Source organism: Phocoena phocoena, chromosome 6 (genome assembly GCF_963924675.1).
Source record: "Phocoena phocoena chromosome 6, mPhoPho1.1, whole genome shotgun sequence".
NCBI lineage: Eukaryota > Metazoa > Chordata > Mammalia > Artiodactyla > Phocoenidae > Phocoena > Phocoena phocoena.
This window is the reverse complement of record NC_089224.1, coordinates 101,547,063-101,567,791: the sequence shown is the minus strand read 5'-3', so window position 1 is coordinate 101,567,791 and position 20,729 is coordinate 101,547,063. Positions and strand designations below refer to the sequence as shown.

General features: G+C 43.3%; 1 protein-coding gene across 1 annotated transcript in view; it reads left to right on the top strand.

The window, feature by feature from the left end:
• The window catches only part of CDK5RAP2 (CDK5 regulatory subunit associated protein 2), a 186,844-nt gene that overhangs the window by 72,780 nt on the left and 93,335 nt on the right, over window positions 1-20,729 (top strand). The window contains exons 13-14 of the mRNA XM_065879236.1: window positions 9,447-9,617; window positions 15,361-15,501. Coding sequence (XP_065735308.1) covers window positions 9,447-9,617; window positions 15,361-15,501 — 312 coding nt within the window. The remainder of the gene's footprint in view (window positions 1-9,446; window positions 9,618-15,360; window positions 15,502-20,729) is intronic.

Here is a 20,729-nt window from a genome sequence, read left to right as displayed (position 1 = left end):
TTTCCTATGTTCAGTGCCTCTGAGAACTCTGGGGGTGTGGGGAGGGCAGCAGGAGTGGATGGCAGGGCAGGACTTGGGCACTCGTGGCCATGTAGGAGCAGCAGAACCTCACTCTTCATCTCTCACGGGCTCTGTGTGGAGGATGCGCTGGACCTTCAGGCCTGGGTCTCCTGTTGGATGAGGAGGTGTGTGTGAGAGGCAGGGGGAAGAGCCGAACCTTGGATGGCGATGCTGTGCCCAGACGAGGAAGCGTGGGAAGAGAGGTCGTTCTGGAGCGGGGGTTGGGGGCTGTAGGGAGAGGTGGAGGTGACACGGTATTGTCTCCTGGGCACCTGCTTCTGTGCCGGGCACCCATCTCTCAATTAACCCTCCAAGGATGCTAGGAATCTATATTAGTATCTCCATTTACTGGAAAGGAAACAAAGGTTTAAGTTATCTATCTCTGGCCGCACAGCTAGTTAGCAGTAGAGCCAGGATTCAAGGCTAGGTCTCCCTGTCTTCACAGCCCAGAAATGTTGAGGGAGGTTTGGGGAAACCACCCAAGTTTATCAATTTTCATTTCTGATTGTTTTGCTCAGGCGAGACATGCCGTTTCCATACCTCCCCTGAACATTTATTATAACTCTGCTGGTGCCGAGCCACGAGCCCATCAGCTGTCTCTGTGTTGCCATGGCAGCCACTCCTCCTCAAGGCCACCTTGGCACACGTTTCCCCCCTCCCTGCAGTGGTCCTTTGACTTCAAGCCTTCTCCGACCGCTCTTCGTGTGAGGTCCAAGATCCTTGGTCCTGCCTTGTTCATTAGCTGGTTTATTCCATCCATCCCGAGTCCTCGAGAAACTGTAAAATTAGCTCCGGGGAGAGGACTGCTGACCGGTGGAAGCCCGTGCCGCAGGGTGGTTTTATACTTTATCTGGTTTTACCAGTAGTGCGGCTGAGTGGGAAGAGTACAGAACGTGAGGTCAAACTGACTTGGGTTTGAATTTCAGCACCAGAACTTTCTTGTTATAAAGCTTTGTGAAAACCTTTCAGTCTCTACAAGCCCTAGGTTCTTCTCTGTAAACACAGGACTAATAATACTTACTGTGTAGGCAGCTTTAAGGGTTAGAGACGTTTTATGTGAAAATGCCTTGGCCTTGGTAAATAGTAGTTCTGTTACTAAGCTTATAAGAAGAGAAAGTCAGGAAAGTGTCCTGACTTTCCTTGAACTCCTGATTTACGCTGAGAGCGCTCCACCCCCCAAAATGTACACATGAACAAATTTCCATGGACTCCCAGGGACCGACCTGTTCAGTGGCCCTCAGGTTAAGAACCCCCCAGTCTGGAGGAATGACAAAACTATACGTCCTTGGTGGGATCCTGGAACAGGTATGTTGTTTTCACGTTGTCAGCTCTATTAGGTGGAGGGATATATGGGGGAGAAAAGCAACAACATAGTGGCTTTTATCACGTAAAACATGTGAGAAGTTGTTAACCTAGGTTGTTGAATTAAAAAAAAAAAAAAGAACTAGAGAATGGAATAAATGATTGCCGAACACACGCACATAGACAAAAACTTGACCAGACATCAAAATACGGGTCTGATAGGTGTTTTATAAAGGAGGGAACTGAATCTGGGAAATGATGTTAAGTGGACCTGTAATTACTATGTACATGAGCAGTGTATACTTTTTACTTAGCATAATACACACACATTTTAAAATTAAAAAGTAGACAGGATCTCTCTAGGATGGCAGTTAGTGAATTTATTGTGAATTTAAAGATGTACCTAAGTGGCTTAACAAAAGATTTCATTGTCCCTTTCTCAGCAGTTTTCAGGGGGAGGTTTGTTTAAAAGCAAGTGTCAGATGACCATTGAGTGGATTGGGATCATTGCATTAGTGGCTGATAACGAAGAAATCCAAACCCTTGTCATTGTGTGGAAGCGAACTGAGAGGCTTGGAATCAGACAGGTGCTGTCCCTCAGTGACTGTGGTTTTGGGAGAATTACTTTACCTGTCTGGACCTGTTTCCTCGTTCATAAAATGGGAGCAGTCCCATCTACCTCCTTCATTTATTCAGTCGTCCAACAGATATCTACTGAGTGCTGTTTTGGTTATCTGTTGCTACGTAACAAATTACCCCTGAACTTTGTGTCTCAAAACATTACCATTTTATTATATCTCATGATTTTGTGGCTTAAGGGTTTGGGCAGGGCTCAGCTGGGTGATTTTCTGCTCTCCATGGCCCAGGTCACTCATGGCATTCAGCTGGTGGATGGGCTGGTCTGGAGGATCCCTAACTCTTCACTCACATGTCTGCTACCTTTTGGGGGATGGCTGGAAAGCTGACACAGCTGGGATTGTCAACTGGAGATTGACACAGCTGGATTGTCAATTGTCAACTGTGTGTGGCCTCTCCAGCATGGCAGCGTTAGGGTAGTCGTGCTTTTTGGATGGTGACTCATAGTTCCAAGAGACACGAGTTGGAGGCTGCCAGTTTCTTAAAGCCTGGACCCAGAAACTGGCTTAGTGTCACTTCTGCCATATTCTATTGGTCCTGGTAGTCACCGCACTGCCCAGACTTAATAGGAGGGGACACAGACGCCACACCTTTCAATGGGAAGGTCAAAGAATTTATGGCTATCTTAAATCTGCCGTGAGTGCCTGCTATGTGCCAGGTACCATTCTAGGTGCTGGAGATAAAACAGTAAACAAAATACACAAAAATCCCTGCTTTCATGGTAGGGGAGACTACAACCAAAACATACACATAATTAAACACCGTATTAGCAGGTGCTATGAGGAAGAATAATGAAGGGAAGGGATATGGGGAGTGGGGTTGCGGTGGGACTCGTGGTGGTTATTTTAGGTGGGACGGGCTTGGGAAGACTGGACTGAGAAGGTGACATTTGAGCTCAGACTTGATGGAAGTGAGGGAGCAGCCTTGGGGAATTTTCCAGGCAGGGAGAGGAGCGAGTAGAAGAGCCTTGAGCTGGGAGCGTACGTGGTATGTAAGAGAGACGGCAAGAAAGCTGGGTTTGCCAGAGTGGAACAAGTGAGGGGAGAGCAGCAGAAGAGGTCAGCAAGGTAGTGGGGGTCCAGGTGGAGTAAAGCCTTGCAGGCCACGTGGGTTGCGAAGGTTACGTGGGTTAACGTGATTTGACATACCGCAGCTTTTCTTACCAGCGGAACCCAGGCGGGGGCGGTCCTGGGTGTGGGCGGTCCCGGGGCGGCCCCAGGCTACTGCCCACCAGCCGAGGCTGCTTCTCTGCGCTTGGGCCCCGTCCTCATTCGGACTAGGACAGCTCGCTAAGCGGTCAGGAAGGCAAGACGATCACGAAACGTTCATCATCTGCCTGTTCTCTGGTAGCATTAGTAAGACAGATGGACTTTGTCCTGGTGGCCTTTCTGATGTCGGGGGACTGTGAGAGAGTGTGCGAGTGTGTGTGTGTGCTTGTGTACGCTCACCGTGGGCGATTCTCGAGAGATCGGCTTTTCCTTAGAACCGTCCTCGAAACTACTTTCATGAATGGCTAAAGACAGTTTGCACAAGGGGAAATCCAGATAATCAGATATATCAAAGCTGATGGTGGGGGCCATCAGAGACATGCGCATTCAAACCCTTTGAAGGACCATCTGATACCAATTAAATTAGCAAAGATTTAAGAAAATAGTGCTGGTGAGATTGTGGTGAAACAGGAAACTTAGGCTTTGTTGGTGGCATTTCAGCCACTGTCTTTTGGGAAGAAAGTGAATTCTTTTGTAGAGAGAATCCTCGAACCATGCTTATTATTATTACTCTTTGGTCTAGTAATTCCACTCTTGGAGATTTCGCCTAAGAAAACAAACCAGAAGTTAGAAAAAACCTGTTTTATGCACAGAGCTGTTCTTTGCTCTATTCCCCGTAAGAGCAGACAGAGCCGGTGGGGAAATAGGAGAGGTAGGATACTCTCATTAAAATGGATAGATAGGAAGATCGTGTGGTATCGTTCGCTCAGCATCACCCAGTGACCTCATCAGCCTTTCTCCGGGACGCAGAGGAGGAGAGCCAAGCTGGAAGCTCAGGCGCAGCAGCTCCGTGGAGCTCCGTCTTTTGTACTTTGTTTTTTTTAATAATTATTTTCTGGACGTTATACTCTTAAACTTTTCTTTTTAACTTTTAAGATTTTTTCTTTATGTGTCATCATTGTTTAATTGGTGTGTGCTCTTTGTAGCTCATGGTGTAATGGAATAAAGTAACATTTTTGGGAAAAAATCCAAACCAAAGTTAAAATTGTATAAAAATTATGGCTGCAGATGGACAAGGGCTGACAGGAACGTCTGCAGTGGGAAAATGTCTTAATTTGTTGGCCCAACTGTATTGTGGGAGAATGTTTTTATTCTTTAGCTTTAGAATTCTGTTACTGTTGCCTTATAATAAGATCTTCTTTCCTCCCTCTAGAATTGAATTTCTGTTTACATTTATAATTCATGATAGGTTCTTGGTCCGGTTGTTTTGGATTAAAGGCTTAGGACAATCTTATCATCATCTGTTTGCCCAAGAAAAAGAGTAACATTTAATTTTTGAAGTGGTTTCTCTCTTTTTAAAAAATGTTACTTTAAAAATGTTTAGTTTATCCCCCATTATGAATGTGGTCTATACTTAGTATAAAATGTTTTAAAAATTGAGAAAAAATAATTGAAAAGATCATCCATGGGCTTCCCTGGTGGCGCAGTGGTTGAGAGTCCGCCTGCTGATGCAGGGGACACGGGTTCGTGCCCCGGTCCGGGAGGATCCCACATGCTGCGGAGCAACTAGTCCCGTGAGCCATGGCCGCTGAGCCTGCGTGTCCGGAGCCTTGCTCTGCAACCGGAGAGGCCCACGTGCCGCAAAAAAAAAAAAAAGATCATCCATAATCGTGTGTTTTGGTAATTTCTTTCAGGTTTTTAATCATTACCTTAAAAAAAGTACTTACTAAAGAAAAACGCAAATGCACAGAAAAGGAGAGAGGATAGTACATTGACCCTCTGGTAGTTGTCATCCAGCTCAGCACTCATAAACTCATAGCCAACCTTGTTCCATCTGTACCCTCCTCCCAACTGCCTCTCTTTCAACACTCAAGTATTTTAAGCAATTCCCAGGCATATTATTTTGTTGGTTTTTCAGTATGTTAAAAAAATTTTTTTTTCCACTTCAGAAAGATTAATAATTTCTTAATATTACCAACTAGCCAATTAATGTTTAGATTTCCCTGTCTGATTTAAAAATTGTTGTAAAACAGTTTGTTGAAATCATGATCTGGACGTTGTACTGATTGATAAGTCTCTTTTTAAAAAAGTTTTACTTTTGAAATAATTTTAGACATAAAGATTCGAAATAATAACAGAGTTCCCATGTATCCTTCGTCCTGCTTCCCTAATGTTCACGTTTCACATAACTATGGAACACTCAACAGAATCAGGAGATTAACACTGATACAATATTGTTATCTGCAGACTGTATTTGAATTTTGCCAGTTCTCCCATTAATGCCCCTTTTCTGGTCCAGGATCCACATTGCCTTTAATTGTCATGTCTCCTTAGTTTTGTCTAATCTGGGACAGTTGCTCAAGTCATTGTCTTTTGTGACCTTGACTCCTTTGAAGAGTACTGATCAGTTATCTTGTTACTGTCCCTCAATTTGGGCTTGTCTGATGTTTCTCTCATGATTAGGTTGAGGTTATACATTTTTGGCAAGAATAGCATAGACGAGATATGTCATATCTGGAGGTGCATAATGTCAATCCGTCTTATTTCTGGTGCAGTTAGTGTTGGTCACTTGGTTAAGGTGGGGGTCTCCTGGGTTTCTCCGCAGTAAAGTTACTGTTCTCCATTTGTGATAAGTATTTTGGGGGGAAATACTTTGACACTATGTAAATGTCTTGTTTCTCCTCATACTTTTAAGAATCTTATTGACGACCCTTACCTACAACAGTCATTACTGTGGTGTTTGCTTAGTGGTGATTTTCCATCATTCCTTCTACACTTATTAGTTGTAATTCTACCGTAAGGAAGGGCTGCCCCTTCTCCTGCAGTTATTTATTGTATAGTTGTTTATATCCGTATGGATTCATGGATATTTGTTCTATTCTGTAGGTTGTTAAGCCGTTACTATCGTGTTTTATTTTCTTGTTCAGATTGGCCCAGATATGGCCATTGGGAACTCCTTCAAACTGATTCCTGTGTCTTTAACATTTCTTGAGCACTTCCATACTTGTTAGGGTCGCAGGATGTCCTGGACTCTTCTTGTATTTTCCCTAACCCAATCCTGGAATCAACCATTTCTCTAAGGGTCTCTGGTTTCTTTTATTGGAGAATGATATTTAGGAACCAAGATCTGAATGACGGGTATCCTCATTACTACTGGGGTGTCAGTACTTCTAGGCCTTGGCAGTAGACAGAGCTTGAAAATATGTTTTCATACATGCACATACACATCTGTATTTATTTCTATGTCCATCTCTGTGTGTGAGCAAGTGTGCATGTGTTTGTGTGTGTGTATTAAGAAAAGGACGCTAGAATGAACTCAGAATGAATCAGTATGAATTTGTGAGTTCACACTAGCCTTCCCTAACTTTCTTAATTATTATTTAATCTACAGGTTATCTCTCCTTTTTTTTCTCTGAAATTTATTTGTTGAATAAGTTGGGTCCTTTGTCCTTTATTGTTTTCCACATTCTGGATCTTGCTGATTGTATTTTTGTAATGTCATTCAACTTGTTCCTCTGCTGACTTTTATTTCTAGTAAACTGGTAGTTAGATAAGGTTCACGATCAAATTCAGGTTTAATTTTTTGGCAAGATTACATCATAGGTGGTCATTTGTACTTCCAGCAGGAGGTACATTGTATCTGATAGTCCCTGTTTTTGTGATGTTACTAGCCATGGATGATTGTTTGCAAAATGGTGATAATTTAATTTCATCATTCCTTCTTCTTTTATAGCTGTATACTTGTATGAAGAAAAATTTGTTTTTCATTATGTATTTAGTTACTCTGGGGTGTAGTTCATACAAGAAAGACAATGGAAGAATTCCCTAAAATCTTCTAAAGGTGACTGTATTGGTTTCCTCTTGCTGCTGTAACAAATCACCACAGCCTTGGCTGCTTACCAACACAAACCTACCCTGTAGTTCGGGAAGTCAGCAATCTGAAGTGGGTCTTACCATGGCAGGGCTGTGTTCCTTCTGAAGGCTCCAGGAGAAGATCCATTTCCTTGCTTTTTCCAGCTTCTAGAGGCTGTCTGCACATCTAGACCCGTGACTCCCATCCATCTTCAAAGCCAGCAATGGCCGGTGGAGTCTTTTTCGTGCTTCCCTCTTCCACTTCTAAGGATCTTTGATTATGTTGGGCCCACCTGGATAATCTCTATTTTAAGGTCAGCTGATTAGCCACCTCCATTCCATCTTCAACTTTTATTACCCTGTAATTCAGCATAGTCAAGAGATTCTGGGGATTAGGATGTGAACATCTTTGGGGGGCCGTAATTCTGCCTATCACAGTGACCAAAAGGTTTTTTATTTTTTAATTATTATGAACTCACAGCTTTTTAACATTTTTGATGTATTTTAATTCATTGTCATTATCCTTGATATTCTAATTGTCCTATCTTTCGACAGTGAAAAAGCTTATTCGAGTTGATTCCTGAGTTCTCTGGATGTGAATGTGTAGTCTTTGACAGCTTCCTTCCTTTCTGACATGATAAGATGTCTGAGCTCATACTATATATTCCTGCCCCAGGCCTGGAATCATCCCTTTCTATAAGGCAAACTCTGGTGTGATTTAGAATCATACGGAGGGCTTATTAAAACACAGATTGTTGGGCCCTCCCTCCCTCCCTTCAGAGTTTCTGATTTAATAGGTGTGGGTTAGGGCCCAGTGATTTGCATTTGGGGTTCCCAGGTGGTGCTGCTAACTCCGTTCTAGGGACTACACTTTGAGAATCACTGTTTTAAAGAACCCTGTTGGGGTTTTTTGGTGAGCAATGATATCTAGAGACTACAGCCTGCATGCTAGGGAGGATACTGATTCTAGGCTTTTTCAGTGAAAGGAAAGAAATAAAATGTAAGTTCATATTCGTATTTCCAATTCAAATTTAGAATTACATGTTTTAACTTCTTTTATATTTGTATTTGTTTTCTCTGAGGCTTGGTTCTTATGATAGTGATAATTACTTAGTTAATAAATATGTATATATCTATGCACACAGCTTCAGAGGAACAATACGAATATTATTTCCTGCAACACGATTACTGAAAACAGTTTACGATTTTTGCAGCAGTCCCTTTGACATTGGAGAAATATCCCACTAGGGGTGTACAAATTAGTCTGCTTTTACGTTACTGAGATCATTCCTCTCTGGTTGGTTAACCAGTCACCTTGATACACAGTTGAATTCTTTTTCTGTTTCTTTTGCTTTTAGTTTTAGGAGATTATTATTTTATTTTTAAAATAATTATCTAAACATTTAAACAACTTCACTGGCACATCTGTAAAGTGAGTCTACTCTCTCCTGTACCTTGTTCTCTCCTTTTCCGTATAGGCAGCCAATATTTATGGTTAAATAAATGGCAGTATGCTAGACATACTTTTTTTTCTCTTGGGGTCCACACCACTTTCCACCCCACATGCCCGCCTGCGCAGTATGTTTAGACGATTACTTGAGGGCGGGATATCTGTAGAGTCCTCACTCCTTTTCCTTTATAGCTTCAGAGGGCTCCGCTGTGAGAATGCACCAGAGTTTGTTCCTCCGTGGGTGGACATCCGGGTTGTTTCCAGCCTTTTGCTGTTATGAATAGTGCTTCAATATTATAAATAGTACAGATTTTGAGGTAGTTAAAAATCACACTGTATACTGTTTGTTTTCTGTTTTTTTCCTTAACGATATAACATCAGCATTTCCCATGTTATTATAAATGTCATTTTTTAAGACTTTTTTTTTTTCTGATTATGAAAGTAATACAGACTTAGAGATTTTAGAAACTCAGAAAAATGAAAATCAATGCAAAGTCACCCATAATCCCTCTACTTGGGGATACTGTCATTATTTTGGTGTGTTTCCCCATAGCCTTGACAATATTTTGTGTAAACGCTTAGAAAACAGTCGCATCATATTACATAGTATCCTGCTTTGTTTTCACTCATAATTGTGATTTTTTTTATACCATATGCTTTTTATAATTAATTCTCTGTTGCTAGATTTAGACATTTAGTTTCTTTCTGGTTTTTCAGTATTGTTAATAATTTTGTGCTAAATGTCTGTGCATTGAAGCTTTCTCCAAGTTTATTATTCTTAAAAGTTGGTTTTTATAAGACTTTAAATGAGAAGGAAGCTCACGTTTGTTAAATATATCTATTGAGCTTGCTCTCTTACAGCAGTAAGGTAAACAGGTGAAAGATTCCCTTGAAACTTTTGTCAAGTAAATTCCATTTTTTCTTTTTTCTTCTGGTAGGACCTTAGGAATGAAGTTGAGAAATTGCGCAGTGAAGTGAATGAAAGAGAGAAAGCAGTGGAGAATCGTTACAAGAGTCTTTTGAATGAAAGTAATGAAAAATTGCACCGTCAAGAGCAAGTGATCAGAAGTCTAACAGAAAGTGCCAGTCAGAAGGACTTGTTGCTTCAGGTACCACAACAGTTTTTCTTTTGTATTTAAATCTTTTGACTTCGGCGTAGGTTTTGTTTGTTCTGCTTTGTTTTTTAAACTTTTTTACAGGAATGTTTATAAAAAGGTAAGGCTGGGCAAAAAAAGACTGTGGTCTTCACTGTTATTTATCAGAGCACTGTAGAGCTTTCTTTATGCCATTTGGACCTCAGCCACCAGGGAGGTAAGTTTGTAGAAATGAAAGCTTCGAGAAGAGAAGGGAGTTGTCCTGGGTCATGTGACTAGTAAACGGCAGGGCCCGATTCAGGCCCTGGCCTGCTTTGCTCTAGCGCCAGCCTTCTGCTGCGGTACTGGCTTTCCTTTGTGCCATGCTGTCTCACTCCTCTGTATTTTTCTTCTCTCTGTTCCTTTTTTGTCTTGGACTACCCTTATCGTTTGATGGTATATTGGATTTTTGATTCAGCTCAGAATTACGGGTAACCATGGTGGAGTGAACGTGCGTATTTAACACTGCTTCCTCCTGAAGCCTCATTAACGTGACGGTGAAGGGGTGAAAAGGCATAAACGCACAGGACCAGGAGAATGGGAATGGTGAAAGGGCAGGTTGCTGTTCGAATGATAAGTGGTAACTACACAGGATTCAGCTTTCCCCCGTCTGCCTCATGCCTTGGGGATGAAAAGCCAACAAGAAGAAGCTGATTAATCCTACAGAACCCAGGAAGGCTCAGTGGGCAGTGGGGGTACCTGGTACCTTTGTCAGCAACAGAGGTTGCTGGAATGCTGGGCAGTTAGGTGGCCTTATTGTCACCAGCACTATATGGGAGGTTTACTCTGTGGGGACCTTAAACCAGGGAAGCTCTGGCCTGCGGCTCACCGGGTGCAGTGGAAAACAGGAGTGGATCCCTCAGTGAGAAGGAGAGGGAGTGCGCACCAGCACGGAGAGTCCTCTGTGGACCCAGAAGACTGGAAGATGCTGACTGACAGTAGGGGGTCCTTCAACAAAACAGCCGAGTCCCCGCCTGAGCACCTCACAGTGAGGCTGCCCTTGAGGTACCTTTTCCACACTCACAGAGCTTCCGGACGCTTCTACCCTTAAAGATACGTGGGGGGCCCGAGTTCCTCAAACAGGAGAAAAGCGTCTGAGAGGAAAGACAAAGACAGAACAAAGCTACGTAGAGGAAACAGAAACAGTGGAGGCGGAGGAGAAAACTAGACAGCTTTTCAACAAACTCAATACTGTAACATCTTCAGATAAGAAGTGAGTTCGGGATCCGATAAAAAAGATATTTGGGAAAAAGAGGGATGGCCTTACTGGAAATTGGAAGTATGATTACAGATATAAAGAGCCTAATAAAAGAGTTAGAAAAGTTGCACGAGAGTCAAGTACATCTTCCAGAAAATATAGTTAAACACAGAAACGAACAAAAAGGTGAGCAAATGAGAGAAGAAAGATAAGAAAATCAGAGGCTCGAGTCAAGGGCTCCAATATATGACGAACAAAAGTTCCAGAAAGATAGAAGAGGCAAAGCAGAGGGAAGGAAAAGTTCAAAGTAATAGGAGAAAGCTTTTCAGAATGCAAGGGCGGATATCTCTACCTTGAAAGGGCCTGCTGGGTTTCTGGCACGGTAACTGAAGAAAGACCTCTATCGCAATTTCGCAATCCTGTGTCATTGTGAAATTTCAGAACACAGGGGCAAAGAGAGGATCTGAAAGGCTTCCAGAGAGAGGAAAATAACAGGTCCCATACGAAGGACCCAGACCCGAAATGACATCAGAATTCTCAGCAGCAACATTGGAAGCCAGGGGAGGGAGGGAGACGCGAGAGGGAGGAGATATGGGAACATATGCATATGTACAGCTGATTCACTTTGTTAGAAAGCAGAAACTAACACACCATTGTAAAGCAATTATACCCCAATAAAGATGTTAAAACAAAACAAAAAACAAAAACATTGGAAGCCAGGAGACAGGAGAGCAGTGCTTTCAGAGTTTTGAGGAAAAGTGGTTTCCAGTCCAGCATTCTGTAGTCAGCCAAGCTGGCAGCAAGAGTGAGGGCAGAATAAAGGCAATTTCAGATATTTCATGCCTAAAATCATCTGCCTCCATGTGCTCCTTGCAGGAAACTGCTGGAGGACGAGTCCGTACAAGCGAGGAAGTAACACAGAATGGGATCCAGAAAGTAGGGAATTCACCTGGCATGTGGGGAAGCGAGATCCCAGCCACTTACGTGGAAGCCCAGATTTGAGCCGTTGAGCCGTTGAGGGCTTAGTTGGGATTTTTTCAAGAAACGGAAATAGAGCCCATCATTCACCTGATGTGTCTTGACTCCATGTAGAAGAATTTATGTTTGGAGATAAATTAACACTAAGTACATGATTTAGTTTTATGAACTAAGTAAACACAACAAAGCAGTTGTTGCTAATTCCAAGAAAAGCAAGGAATTAAACATGAACGGAAATGTCACCATGGAACACCATTTGGCTGGGCTGTGGACAGTATGTGCGTGGCCATAATCACGTAAATGCAGAATGTTGATTTAACCAAAATCGTGATGTAACTATTAGGAAAAGCGTTGGGGGGGTGGATGATGTGAGAGCTACATCCTTAAACTTCTATGACAGGAGCCAGTTAATAAAATCTAACCTCAGGAAATCAAGCAGTGTGAGCATAGGAGCGCAGTGTAGCAACATGGAAGTAAATAACAGAAATAACAGAATCAGTAGAGTCAGAAATTCTGCGAGTGGGCCTCAGAGGTGAGAAGTGGCGAGCTAGGGGTGGCTGTTCCTTTCTAAGCCTTGTGGGCCCGTTTGTTAATGTGTAGGTATAGTTGGACTTTGAAGAAATAAAAATGAAAATTGTAACTCAAGCACAACTGCATGATGGTAATTCTAGAATGTCTGTTTTGGTTATTTGATTCCCAGTGCTTCCTGTTACAGTTCAATGGGTTTTTTTGTTTGTTTGTTTTGTTTTTTTTTTTGTTTTTGTTTTTTTTTTAACATCTTTATTGGGGTATAATTGCTTTACAATGGTGTGTTAGTTTCTGCTTTATAACAAAGTGAATCAGCTATACATATACATATGCTCCCATGTGTCTTCCCTCTTGCATCTCCCTCCCTCCCACTCTCCCCATCCCACACCTCCAGGCTGTCCCAAAGCCCGGAGCTAAAATCCCTGTGCCTTGTGGCTGCTTCCCCCTAGCTATCTACCTTACTACGTTTGTTAGTGTGTATATGTCCATGACTCTTTCTCGCCCTGTCAAAACTCACCCTTCCCCCTCCCCATATCCTCAAGTCCGTTCTCCAGTAGGTCTGCACCTCTATTCCTGTCTTATCCCTAGGTTCTTCATGACATTTTTTTCCCTTAAATTCCATATATATGTGTTAGCATACGGTATTTGTCTTTTTCTTTCTGACTTACTTCACTCTGTATGACAGACTCTAGGTCTATCCATCTCATTACAAATAACTCAATTTCATTTCTTTTTAAGGCTGAGTAATATTCCATTGTGTATATGTGCCACATCTTCTTTATCCATTCATCCGATGATGGGCGCTTAGGTTCTTTCCATCTCCGGGCTATTGTAAATAGAGCTGCAATGAACATTTTGGTACATGACTCTTTTTGAATTTTGGTTTTCTCAGGGTATATGCCCAGTAGTGGGATTGCTGGGTCATATGGTAATTCTATTTGTAGTTTTTTAAGGAACCTCCATACTGTTCTCCATAGTGGCTGAACCAATTCACATTCCCACCAGCAGTGCAAGAGTGTCCCCTTTTCTCCACACCCTCTCCAGCATTTATTGTTTCTAGATTTTTTGATGATGGCCATTCTGACTGGTGTGAGATGATATCTCATTGTAGTTTTGATTTGCATTTCTCTAATGATTAATGATGTTGAGCATTCTTTCATGTGTTTGTTGGCATTCTGTATATCTTCTTTGGAGAAATGTCTGTTTAGGTCTTCTGCCCATTTTTGGATGGGGTTGTTTGTTTTTTTGTTATTGAGCTGCATGAGCTGCTTGTAAATTTTGGAGATTAATCCTTTGTCAGTTGCTTCATTTGCAAATGTTTTCTCCCATTCTGAGGGTTGTCTTTTGGTCTTGATTATGGTTTCCTTTGCTGTGCAAAAGCTTTGAAGTTTCATTAGGTCCCATTTGTTTATTTTTGTTTTTATTTCCATTACTCTAGGAGGTGGGTCAGAAAGGATCTTGCTGTGATTTATGTCATAGAGTGTTCTTCCTATGTTTTCCTCTAAGAGTTTGATAGTTTCTGGCCTTACATTTAGGTCTTTAATCCATTTTGAGCTTATTTTTGTGTATGGTGTTAGGGAGTGATCTAATCTCATACTTTTACATGTACCTGTCCAGTTTTCCCAGCACCATTTATTGAAGAGGCTGTCCTTTCTCCACTGTACATTCCTGCCTCCTTTATCAAAGATAAGGTGTCCATATGTGCGTGGGTTTATCTCTGGGCTTTCTATCCTGTTCCACTGATCTATCTTTCTGTTTTTGTGCCAGTACCATACTGTCTTGATTACTGTTGCTTTGTAGTATAGTCTGAAGTCAGGGAGCCTGATTCCTCCAGCTCCTTTTTTCGTTCTCAAGATTGCTTTGGCTATTCGGGGTCTTTTGTGTTTCCATACAAATTGCGAAATTTTTTGTTCTAGTTCTCTGAAAAATGCCAGTGGTAGTTTGATAGGGATTGCATTGAATCTGTAGATTGCTTTGGGTAGTAGAGTCATTTTCACAATGTTGATTCTTCCCATCCAAGAACATGGTATGTTAATGTGTAGGTATAGTTGGACTTTGAAGAAATAAAAATGAAAATTGTAACTCAAGCACAACTGCATGATGGTAATTCTAGAATGTCTGTTTTGGTTATTTGATTCCCAGTGCTTCCTGTTACAGTTCAATGGGTTTTTACAAAAAATTGCTTCTACTTTCTTGTTTGTGTTCAGCTATTTTAGAAATGTTTGACATGATGAATTAATTCTGATGGGTGATTAGGAATGAGATGAGGTTCTCACCCTTAATTTCCCACAGAGAGTGGACGGACACCTAGTTCAGGAGTTACCAGGTTTTAAATTGTTAGGAATAGATTTCTGTGCTTGAATTTGGCCAAAAGACCAGAGAAGTGGTTTCCGGGCCTGTAGTATCGTTGGATGTGACCTCGCCTGAAGGGGTTGGTGAAGTGGGCTGTAGTGTGTCTCATCGTGAAGGAGGAGCTTTCACCTGTGACCAGACCCCCAAAGTAGTTGCAGTCTTGCCTTTTTCTTCCTGGAAGTCAAATCTCCTCGTAGATATGGACGGTTCAAGTTTTGTCAAATTTGTAATGTTTCAGGAGCGCCTAGACTTTGCTGGGTTTTGATACACAGTCCCTCTAATCACTGCACTAACCCTGTAGCATGGGAAACAGACTCAGAAATCACACCCTGGCCAAGGAGGACCCAGGATTGGCGCCTGGGTCGTGGGGCCAGAGCCTGGGCTTTGTCTTCTGTACCCGCTGGGAGGTGTCCCAGTGGTGGCGAGAGGGGAGGTTTGTAATGACTGCCACTGGCCTTGCCTGTGCCTTGCTGGCGTGCTGCGCTCCTGGTTGTAATAATGCACAAAGGGATTGCATTACCATTTGTAATTGCCTAATATTTGGGGATGGTGGAAATTGTTTAGATTGTGAAAAACAGTAAATCTTCCCTTAAAGAGTTTGGGACCATCGCTTAGTATTTTTTTCTTGATGACAACTTCCTTATGATTTGTTTTCTTCCTTAGAAATTCAATGAAAAAGACTTGGAAGCAATACAGCAGAACCGTTATTTAATGACTGCGGGGGATCTCGATTTCAGGAGTGAAGACTTAATAACAGAAAAGTGCTCTTCTCAGTCACCAGGCAGCAAAAGCATCTTCTCTGAGGTAAGCTCGACTGAAATTGGACATTCACATGCAAATTCATATCCTTTCCTGACACATATTTGATGATTCCTCTGACCTAAAGATCCTCCAAGGCCCTTGTGCTGGTAAATGAGCTTACAGCAGGTAGGAGGAGGGGTTCTCAGTCTTTCCTCCTTACAGATTAGTATCCTTCAGCTGAGTGTTAGTATTTGCACTGCTCAGGAAACCGAGAAACTAGAGCTTGTTCAAAGATGAGCCTCATGTTTGCCCTCCTGGGGGCAACTCTCTCAAGAACTGTGTAATCTCGAGGTAAGAACATTTCCCAGTTGAACATTTTCATGCACACCTACAATGGCACAGCAGGCCCTTCGTGATCTGGCCCCAAGCTAGCTTTCCATTCTCCTTTTCTTTCATTCCCCATCATCTCTAACAACACCTCACTTCCTGCAGATTCCCGAAAACTCCGTGTTTGTACCTCTCTGTGCCTTTGCACATGCTGTTCCATCTGCCTGGAATGCCGCCTTCTTCCTTGTCGACCTGGTGGCTCCTGCACACCCCTAGGGCTGCCGCTCTGGTGTCACCTTCTCTGGGCTCCTTGCCTGGCCTGCTGAAGGCGACGTCTCCTTGTCCACCCCCTTGTGCGGCACTTTGCACATCCATCCACCGTAGCGCTTAGCCCTTGGGTTGACGTTACGGAGCCGCCTTGGTGCTTCCCCTCCCTGGAGCCCTGCGCACCCCAGGAGGCACCTCAGGGGAAGGGAACTGGTGTTCGTGTCTGAATCCCAGTGCTTGGCTCAGTGGACGTTTGTTGATTGAATGACTGATGATATTGGTTTGTGGAGATGCGTCCAGATTGTTCTGACGTGCAGCTTGCCTGTAATACAGCTAGGCAGCCAGAGATGGGAAAGAAAGGCATTCACTGTCGGCCAAGGTTTGTTGGTTTTTTTAAAGCCTGGCTTTGCTTTAATTAAGTACATACGTTCAGAAAACAGGGAATTGTTATGCAGATTTTTCTCTGATGAATGACTCTGATCATGACTTGTGGTTTTTGTGAAGGATGATTCTCAAAATAATTAACAACCAGTATAGCACGGGCACAGCCATCAGAACAGACTCAGGCGCTAGGGCTGGAGTGGGGTCCCAGAGGCCTCCTCCTGTGCCAGGCACCAACCCTGTAGTTCCTGGGTCTTGGAGAGGGGCTGGGGTGGCTGGGGTGTATGGATCAGGGGTTAGTTTACAACTGGTGTAGGCGTGTTTCAGTATTTTAGCACCGGTACCGGCCGTTGCACTGTGTATCCGCTCCGTATCAGCTCTGGTCCTGGGGCGCACCGCTGCCTGAGCGGTGGGAGTTCCTTCTTAACTCTGACCATTTGTGGATTTGCGTTTTGCCATCCCTCTTGAATAAGAATGTCAGCGAGGACTTTGGCCATTGGGCTGGGCCGGAAGTCTGGAGGCCTGGATTCCTCTCTTGGTTCTGTCACTTCACTTGAGTGACCTTGGGCAAGTCCAGTAACTAAACCTCAGAGGGCTAATGTTTTGTGATTTAGTTGCTTTATTTTGTGAATAGTTCCTTTATTTTGACCAAATTTAGTTGGATATTAAGATGCACGTTAACCCATAATCAGACACAGTCTTGTTTAACTGTTTTTTAAAAATTGAAGTATAGTTAATTTACAATGTTGTGTTAGCTTTAGGTATACAGCGAAGTGATTCAGTTATACACGTGTGTGTGTGTGTGTGTGTGTGTGTGTGTGTGTGTGTGTACATATATTCTTTTTCAGATTCTTTTCCATTATAGGTTATTACAAGATACTGAATATAGTTCCCTGTGCTATATTGTAGGTCCTTGTTGTTTATTTTATATATGGTAGGGCGTATCTGTTCATCCCAGATTCTCAATTTATCTCCTCCCCCCTTCCCCTTTGGTAACCATAAGTTTGTTTTCTATGTCCGTGAGTCTCTTTATGTTTTGTAAATAAGTTCATTTGTATCGTATTGTTTTAGAGTCCACATATAAGTGGTATCATATATTTGTCTTTCTCTTTCTGACTTGCTTCACTTAGTATGATCATCTCTAGGTCCATCCATGTTGCTGCAAGTGGCATGTTTTCATTCTTTTTTTATGGCTGAGTAACATTCCATTCCATCTTCTTTATCCATTTAGCTGTCGATGGACATTTAGGTTGCTTCCACATCTTGGCTATCGTGAATAGTGCTGCTGTGAACATTGGGGTGCATGTGCCTCTTTGAATTAGAGTTTTCTCCAGATATATGCCCAGGAGTGGGATTGCAGGATCATATGGTAGCCCTCTGTTTAGCTTTTTAAGGAACCTCCGTACTGTTTTCCATAGTGGCTGCACCCATTTACATTCCTACCAACAGTGCAGGAGGGTTCCTTTTCTCCACACCCCCTCCAGCATTTATTAGGTGTAGACTTTCTGGTGGTGGCCATTGTGCCCACTGTGAGGTGGTACCTCATTGTGGTTTGGATTTGCATTTTCTCTAATGATTAGCGATGTTGAGCATCTTTTCACGAGGCACAGTCTGTTTTGAAACAAGATAGCAGCCCATCAGGTGTTTTAGATGGACAAATAATCACTAATTTGAATACATTTAGTTAAACTTTACTATTTTGAATCATGTTTTAGATATGTAAAAAGTGTCTAAATGTTGAACAAGATGTTTCTAAATTTACTAACAGAGTATTTTAATATTTCATGTCACTAGTTTGATCATCTGTACCGCACTGTTTTTTAGTTTTTTGTGCTGGCCGCTGTCTGTACTTCTTAGAAACACAAGTATAAAGTCATCCCATGGGCATTTCAGTCATATTTTAGATCCTGGTGATGCTTAAACGACTGTGCAAAATACCTACATATTTTAGCAAAGGTTTTAATTCTGTTCTGCAAGAGTAATTGCAAATCGAGGATAAAAGGTTATAAATGACCATTTAGGAATTGAAAATTTCTAGGGGTCAGTTTAAGAAATCCCAGCTGTTGCAGCCTACGGTATTTTCCCCCCGAGAAAGGTATACTTTTCAGGTTGTAGTTCTTTCTTTGTAGGAAACACGGATTTATTCTGCTCTGCCCTTGGCCATTTTGTGTTGATTTTGGGTTTATCCTCTGCCCATTTCTATGAAGAACTTGAGGCTGTGATGATGTCTCCGTTGGCTCTGGGCAGTCTGTTTTCCTTCTAATCATGTGTGATCCTGAGAATTAATGCTAGATGACCAGGGAATTGAAGAACAGAGAGTGAAGCACACTGACCATATTTAACTTGCTGCAGCCAGAGATTTATAGTTTGGCTATTGACATGGTTGGGACATTGCAGCTGAATTTCCTGAGTATTAAAATAAATGTCTTTGTTGCAGAGCTGTGATATAGCTACTGAAATAGACACCATCTGTCTACCAGGCCACTAAATTGCCCTGATTACCAAGAAGTGAGCCATTAAGGTCTCTCTTTACATATCTGCTGCCTCTTCAGATTGTGGTCTGCCCATTACATACGTTTCCTTCAAGTCATTGAGGAAACTATGGTGGAGTAGAAAATGCCTCGGCTTTGGTGTCAGAATGTCCGTTCTGCCGCTTATTAGCTCTGTGATCTTGCGCAAGTCACCTCCTCTCACTGAAGCTCACCTTCCTAATCTGTAAATGGGGAGTTACATGCCTACCTCCTGAGAGGATTAAAAATAATGTGAGTGTATTTGTTAAGGTTCTTTTTTTTTTTTTTTTTTTTTTTTTTTTTTTTTTTATGCGTTACGCGGGCCTCTCACTGCTGTGGCCTCTCCCGTTGCGGAGGACAGGCTCCGGACGCGCAGGCTCAGCGGCCATGGCTCACGGGCCCAGCCGCTCCGCGGCATGTGGGATCTTCCCAGACCGGGGCACGAACCCGTGTCCCCTGCATCGGCAGGCGGACTCTCAACCACTGCGCCACCAGGGAAGCCCATTAAGGTTCTTTTGATTGCAAGCTGTAGGATACAACGCTGAGGAGTTTGAGCAAAACAACGATGAAAGGGAGTGTTTACTGGGAACATACCGGAGAGTCTCACAGATGCCAAAGGTCGTAGACTCTGGGGCTCTGTCTTGTTTGGAGAGGCAAGGTGGAGGGCGGGGGTGGAGAGTGGGGATGGCGGGCAGAGGGTAGGGGACCGGGGGTTGGTTGCTCCTGCTGAGCAGGGGCCCCCTCTGGGCCACTTGGCCCTCTGCCTCTGTGCCGAGGAGACCCACTGGTTTGCCAGCTCTGCCGAGGGAGCCAAATGACGTCATTCTAATGGGGCATGATTCAGCGCAGGGGAGCAGGTGATTGATGCAGTGGGACCCAAATGGCTCTGAAGAGTTCATTTATTTAACATGGGTGAGCAGTTTGCTTCTAGGAAGACGTTGACTCACTCTGACTTCCATTATGCAAAATAGCCACAGGAATCTCTGCTCTGAAGAGTCACATTGGTCCCTGTGTTCCCCTCTTACCTTTTTAATCAGCATTTCAGCGAGCATCTGTGGCAAGCACTGTGCCTGGCTCGGGGTGCTGCTGCCCGCAAGGGGTCCCCAGGCCTGTGAACACGTGGTCGGTACGCGAGCTCCGGGTGAAGGTGAACCAGGGTGCCGTGGGGCTGGAGGAGGGTCTCTGTAAGGGACCATGGAGGGTGTCAGCGGAGAGGGCTCGACTGATGGAGCGTGGTCTGTGAGGAGGAGGAGGGAGTTTCCTGGTTCCACGGAGATGGAAGGGCAGGAAAGCAAGCACAGGTGTGGCCGGCTGGCAGGTGGAGGGTGGGGGCTGAGGTGAGCAGTGACCTGGAAAACCTGGTGAAGGTTTGGAATGGCTGCCTGAAAGGAGGGGAGGGAAACCAAGCCGGGCACCCAGGCCGTGCACCACAGTGGGCGGTACTCTAGGGCTTCCAGCCAGGCCCACGGTGATCCAGTTAAGATACAGGGTCGTGGGCTTCCCTGGTGGCGCAGTGGTTGAGAGTCCACCTGCCGATGTAGGGGACGCTGGGCCCGTGAGCCATGGCCGCTGAGCCTGCGTGTCCAGAGCCTGTGCTCCGCAATGGGAGAGGCCACAACAGTGAGAGGCCCGCATACCGCAAAAAAAAAAAAAAAAAAAAAAAAAAATATATATATATATATATATATATATATATATATATATATATATACAGGGTTGGGATTCTTTCACTGGATATGTACATCCCACAGCTGAGTCTCCCACATCCACCTGAGGTCCACATTTATTCATGTTTTTTCCTAGTCC